Source organism: Rhea americana, unplaced genomic scaffold (assembly GCF_003343005.1).
Source record: "Rhea americana isolate MKP2758 unplaced genomic scaffold, rheAme1 scaffold_456, whole genome shotgun sequence".
Taxonomy (NCBI): domain Eukaryota; kingdom Metazoa; phylum Chordata; class Aves; order Rheiformes; family Rheidae; genus Rhea; species Rhea americana.
The window spans coordinates 267,843-274,580 of NW_028186597.1; the positions used below are offsets into that span (position 1 = coordinate 267,843).

The 6,738-nt window shown below is 36.7% G+C and overlaps 1 protein-coding gene across 2 annotated transcripts in view; it reads right to left on the reverse strand.

The window, feature by feature from the left end:
- Positions 1 to 713: 713 nt before the first annotated feature.
- Positions 714 to 6,738, reverse strand: part of MAPK15 (mitogen-activated protein kinase 15) — an 18,100-nt gene continuing 12,075 nt past the window's right edge. The window contains exons 9-13 of one of the 2 annotated variants that reach the window (XM_085316188.1): positions 5,791 to 5,928; positions 5,446 to 5,551; positions 2,969 to 3,269; positions 2,362 to 2,510; positions 714 to 1,597 (exon numbers count right to left, since the gene is read on the reverse strand). In XM_085316188.1, coding sequence (XP_085172314.1) covers positions 1,391 to 1,597; positions 2,362 to 2,510; positions 2,969 to 3,269; positions 5,446 to 5,551; positions 5,791 to 5,928 — 901 coding nt within the window. In that variant the 3' untranslated portion in view covers positions 714 to 1,390. The remainder of the gene's footprint in view (positions 1,598 to 2,361; positions 2,511 to 2,968; positions 3,270 to 5,445; positions 5,552 to 5,790; positions 5,929 to 6,738) is intronic. The other variant, XM_085316189.1, reaches the window with a different exon arrangement.

The following is a 6,738-nucleotide window of genomic DNA, read 5'->3' on the forward strand; positions in this document are numbered from 1 at the left end:
ATTGTATCATCAAACTGCTAGGTTCTAGGCATTTCGTGGAAGTCATGGCCCTGAATTAAGCCTTAGACTCACAAGAGCTGACACACTGCAGAGGGAGTTGCCTACACAGCATGTTCACCCAGTCATTGGTATTTCCTATATCTACCTAGACTTAAACCTGCCATGGACAGGAAATGGCTACTTTATGAATATGCCAGAAGAAACTGGGACCTTCCTGTGAACTACATTCCTAGGTCCCTAGTATTACCAGACAAGTGACTACATCTGGTGCCAGAAATGAATGCACTACTTCTTCCTTCACTAGTCTTTGGTGTTCAGGTACTAAAAGATAAAATGGAAATACCATCAATGACAGTAGTACTCGGGTGTTGGAATTTAGTGTCTGAAAGCTCTGTGTAAATATAGGTCCAAAGTTCCGCAACAACAATTATTATGATAGGTGAAGTAAAATTGTAGGGATAGAGATCTCTTACGAGAGCTTTGGAGTTAAAAAGAAGAATCTATCAAAAATCAGCATTAAAGGGGGAAAATATTTTTGAAGTTTACTGTAGTCCCACTGTTACCTGAAAACAACTTCACAATGTTTCAGCAATAGCATCTCTTGGAATATTGCTTTCCAAAAGGAAGAACATTATCATATTACTGATTGAACAAGCTATCCCTGGAATTTTTCTCCCGTACACACACAGCAAACGTTTAATAAAAGACAAGGATTTTCTGCAGTGCAATGTAGAGTTTATTACTACAATACTTAAAAAATACATTCATACATAGTAGGTAAGGTATTAAATAGTGTAGCAGAACCCACCCATATTTACAATCTTTTTTTACTTGATTTTAATAAAGAGAAGCCCCCATCAATTCTATTAATTTACTCTAAAACAGTCATACAGAACTTAGTGGAAAACGAAGTGAAGGGCTTTAAGATTATCTGTAAAGAGTTTAGCCTTCCTGGTCTTCAGAGAACAGTTTAGTTGTTCTCCTCCAAAAAAACTAGATTCAAGCAGCGTACCTGAAGCTTGTAAAGAAGTCTGAATATGTCTAAAGAGAGTCAAATACCAGAATACTGCAGCTGTAATTTTCTGCAGTAATATAAATGAGAAATAAGAACTCAGAGCATTCACTGTTTTCATGGTGTGTGAGCAAACAGTGCTGTGCCCAGGTCTGGGAAGACTGGAAGGCAAGGAGATTAGACTATCTTCTTTGTTGCTTTGCTCAGAGGAAAATGGAACACTATCCCATGTGATGAATGAAGTGAAATGAATAAAAAAAAAATCTCTCCAGTTGAGGTAACTGTCAAGTGCCTCTTACATTTTCATTCGCTGTTACCAGCAGAGCTTGTGGGTTGATGAGATGAGCTGTACTTCACCTGGTTAAAGCTCTTACATATTCAGTATTCATGCTGTTGGAACAAATTTGATATTGGAAGACTTTGCAATGCAGATTTACATATGGTTCCATAGGCCTGGGAGTAACTGCCCATTGATGCTTTCGGATCCCCAGCAGCTCCCATGTTTGCAGTAATCTGGAACATCTTTTTACTGGACTTCAGAAGTGGACGAACATCTCTGTTGTGAAACTGAGCATTTCTTGGATTCTGTGTGAGAAAAAAAGCCAAGACGTTTTAGGAACCCTTAGCAGCTTTCTAAAATACAGACAAGGAACACTGAGTTTGCTTGAGCTGAAGGGTAGAACAGATCATGAATTCATTAAATGAAAAACAAAACAGACTGTTCCATAAGATCAAGAGTAAGGTGGTGAGAATTGTGTGAGGGAAAAGGGCTTCAGAATGAGTATACTGAAAATGAGATTAGAGGCACTAGGGGAAGATATGAGAAAGTAATCATACACTGAAGCAAAGATCCAACTGACTGTTTGGCTACTATCTTGTTTTCAACAGTTGGGAAAGCTTTAAACATACAAGAGAGGTCGTCGTCATTATTGCCCAGTATACTCTCCTGGCTTTGGCCAATCTAATGAGTTGATGACTTTCCAAGTTGGAAGCTGCACACAGATACTGTGTTTAACAGCCCCACTGGATACAAGTTAATATATTAAGCAGATGAGAGCAGACTGGAACCTGCAGTTCAAGGAAAGATGCTTCACGGCAGCTTCTACTTTGTGAGCCTGTATTAGTTAACTGAAAGGCAAGAGATTCTACTCATTACTGTGGCACTGACTACTGTCACCCTAGTGATTACAGGAAAGTCCTTTGAATAACAGGTTCATGAGCCTGACTGGATAATGAAAATGCAGACTGAATGCTTGTTTTATGCTCTTCTTCCAAGTAGCAAATTACCTTACCTGAAAAGGTAAGGCTTTTTTTTTTAAGGCTTTTTTTTTGGTAGCACTGCTACTCACATTATAAAGATCCTGTAAATTTGGAGGTGGCCGACCATTTGCATGTGCCCATGTGATTTGTCTACCCAGTTTCCCATTGTTGGAGGTTCTCTCCTGCTGAGGAGGTGGTGCAGAATGATTCCTAACTACAGCACCAGAATTTGCATTACCTGCAGGAGAAATAATATGTAAAGAAGAGAAAGGAGGAAAATCATGAGGACACGGAACACAGATTATACTAAGGCAAAGACAGAACATAAAAGCTAAGTCAGCCCCTGCCACCTTGCTTCCTCTCACACAGACTTGGACCACCCAGAAAAGGAAAAAATATTCAGAATAAAATTAGAAAGCAGAAACAAACAAAAATAGTTTGAAAGGGTATGAGAAAACATAACAGCAACAAAAAAAAGGAAAAGAGAAAGAAGCAGTCAAGACAGAAGCAGCAGAGATAACGTCATATAGGCAGAACTCATTCAACAGTGTCTTATTCTTCAAGTCATTTTCCTTCTACTCTTTCACCCTCTCATCTTGCCATGTAAATTCTCCTTATTTCTCTTTCCCTTGTTCAGTCTCCTTCCTCCTTTCTTTCCCCTAATAATGCCTCATGGCATAGGAGGGTTGAACCTACTTTGAACAGCAGTGTGTGTTATGGGATTATATATCACATTGTTCTTTGATCTCTGACATAAGGTTCTTGCTAAATCTTCACTCTGGTTGGATGCTTCTGGCTGGATGCCAGTTGTAGTTCCAGCACACATGTATGATTTTTTTTGAAGAGGCGATCTTGGTTCTCTCTGGCTTTTCCTGGTAGGTAAAATCACAGAACTGGAATTTGGAAGAAGTGGCTTGGATTGAGATCGACTTTGTTGAATGTTTTCTCTTGGCACTAGCTCCTTTGGATGGCTATTTACTTTCTTTTCAAGGATCATCTGCAGGAAGGAAAAGCTGATTAGACTTAAAACAGCTACACAGCAGAGCAGAGGAATAAAACAGAAACAAAGAGAAAGATTTGCAAATAATTGTAATTTCACAAAATAGGTAAAAATTAAAAATTTAGAATTAAAGTAGACTTGGAAAGAAGACAGAAATAAAATTCTCAGTGGAAAGAAAAAATAGCCTAAAAAATTAAGAAAAAGGACTRCTTGTATGAATAGAGCATATTTCATCATTAGAGCCATGTCAATACACCCTAAGGGAGAACACTACTACATAAAATAGGCAATAGCCTTGGAAAAGACAAAGTATGTATGTCAGAAGGTAAAACAATGTCATTGCTTACCATCCCTTTCTACAGTTTTGCCAAGTCTATTTTTAAATGGTCAAGACAACATTTATTTCAATCACTGCATAATCTCTTCTTGATTATATCTTCTTTTTCTTTTACCTACCTCTGCATGGCAATTATCTAGCATCAGAATCCTTGGCAAGTTTTTCAGCTTTTGGTGCAGTCTGCTCTCACTTTCTTCTAATCATAGTCCTCCCCAATTTGACACACTAGCACTAAGATTATTCAAGACTACTCGTTTCTTTGCTCATAGATAACCTAGGCACAAGGCTATCTTTTGTCTTTTATAGTATCTTTTCTACCTGTGCTCACTATCTATCCACTTAATCATCTGGTCAGGATTCCTAAAACTCTTTCACAGTAAAGTTTATTAGATTTCTTCTGTTGAAGACCTTAACAGAAATTTTATAAATAGGTTCAACTTTTTTAAATTCAACTTTATTTTTTCTTTTTTTCAATTTTAATTGCTGTTAACAAAAGCAGTAACATTGTTCCTCTCTCTCTCTCTCTGGGAAGGTGGACACATTTATCATTTTCTCAATCTTGTATTTTCTGATCTCCAGGAGTCCTTTTTGGTCTTCTCTTCCCACAAGCAATCTTCTCAACTTATTTTTAACTTCTTTCACTTTCCAACCTCTGCTCTTCTCACCATCCTCCAGATCCTTTCCCTCATATTACAGCATTTATATAATCTCATTCACTGAAAATAACTCAGAAACAAAAAAAGTCAAAATCCACACAAAATCCCCCAGAAACAATTCCTCATCCAGAAGGCTTGACTTACTTCCATTTTTGCTGCTCTTCATATTTTATTGTTAGAGCATTCAACTGAAGCTATTTTCTTACTACTACTTCAACACCATCACCAAATCAGCCCAATCTCCTATAATTAGCTCTGATTTGTGTTTATCTTTGTTCTTTTCTCACTTCTGTAATCATTGCTTGAATGTTAGCTTTAGTTGGTTTTGCTCTCTGCAGAAGTTCCCCTACTCTCTCTTATCTTTTTCCCCTCATTGTTTTTTTTACGTAGATCTAATTCATCCTTTTCCTTGATGACCTATCTCTCGCATTCCACATTCTTCTGTTTAAATCTGTCAGTCTGAAATTAACATCGACACTTACTTTCTCACTCCATGACCCTGTCTGCCTTGCCACCTGAAGATTTCATTTTCCTTATTTTTTTAATCTCTCTCTTTCCCTATTACTTGAACTTACTAGGAAAGTTCAGCTTTTATCTTCCTTTTGATCTTATCCTATATATCAAATGGCATTTAAAAATACTATCTTTCCTTTTTCCCATGTAACTAAAGGTCTTACTTCACTTTCATTTCCTCGCTTGCTTATTGTGTACTATTTCAATTTTTTTTTTCAAATGCTATTTCCCCATGTTAATACATTCAAAACATGGCTCCTAAAGAATCACTGTCCTTTATTATTTTTGCACATCAGCTACCTTTAAATTCTTCACTTGTTCTTCTTCCTCTGTTAATTCTAATTTTTGTGGAATCTGATAATTCTGTGTACATTGTACAGCATGACTTGGCACTTGATTACTCTTTAGCACCAAACTCCAGTCTTTCTCAGATATCACGCTTTACAGACTCTTCTTTTCCCAGTGGGAATGCAGATTTAAAGATCTCTTTAAAAAGTTATGACAGTATGGAACTGAATAATAAGAAATGCTAAAATGTAAATGTAAACATATATAGAAAGCATAGAGGAAGACAAATAGGAGAAAGTGACAGAATTCAATGTGTGTGTGCAAGAATAGCATGTTATCTGGAGGAGTAGGGTTTTGGGAAATAGGTAAGAGCAACTACCTCATATAACTTATTTCGATACTCTGCTACAGAGAGCTGGATATCATCATCTACAGGAAGAATCACATCATAACCCAGAGAAGGCTCCCTGGTAGGACAGTGAAACCTAGGAAGAAGATAACACATAATGTAACACACTAAGAACAGCATCACAGATTAATACCATGTTAGAGAAGATTGTTCAATCATCTAACATGACCTCCAGTCTAAACAGAGTTAGAGAGAATTATGAATTAGCTTTGTCTTGTCTTTTTTTTTTTAACTATGTGTATAATGGAAGCTTGTGCCAAAAGCAGCTCTATCGCAATTCAGAAGATGGCAGCTGAAACTGCACATTGATATTACCTTTTCACATAAGGATGTTGCAGTGCCTCCTCTGCTGTTAGCCGTTTATCAGGGTTAAATACTAATAGTTTTTTCAGAAGATCCAAGGCATGTGGTGGAGTAGAGGATGGCAAAATCTCCTCAAGTGTTACTTGCTGCCTAAAAGTCAAGAAACAATGGCATAAGCTCCCTATGTCTAATTCACAGTGAAGTCATGGATTACCGTTCTGAGATTCACATCAGGATGACACCTATCCCCAAAATTCACTCACCAATAGTATGCCTTAATCCAGGAGCACTCCACCATATTCACTGCATTAAGGCTTTCACTTCGTTGATTAGATTTGGATGCTTCCCTCCTAGCCTTGGGAATATACACAAAGTGCCTAATTTAGAAGTCTAGCCTTTCTCTTGTTTCAGTTATAATCAAGTGATACTACATCCAGCACACTAGAACCTACTAGAACTATAACAAATTGGCTGGAATATTTCCTTTGTTCTTTTGACAATGGAGGAAGACCAGACCCCTAACTTAGATGTTTCAATTAGATTGCTGAAGATCCCATGATCCAGCCTTTAGAACTACAGAAATTCTGTACTATTTGCAATGAAAAGATGAAAATTTTCCACATTTAAATCCTAAAGATAATTATTAATATAACAAACATGATAAAACCTAACACATTTAAAACACTATTTTAATCTTTATTTTAAATTATTTTCATGTCATGACAGCAGTCTTTTAGTTTAGAAAAATGATCCAACACTGAACAATACCTTTTGAACTGAGTGGCTCAGAAAAAAATCTTTTCAGTTTTAAGCATGAAGATTTCATTTGTTCTTTTATTTAGCTCAAGTCACCTATCAGAATTTAACCATTCAAACCCCATACTATCAGGGGAAAAAAAAGAAAGATAAAATCCAAAATGTAGGGCTGTCAAAAGAAGGAAAAAAAAAAAAAAAAAAAAA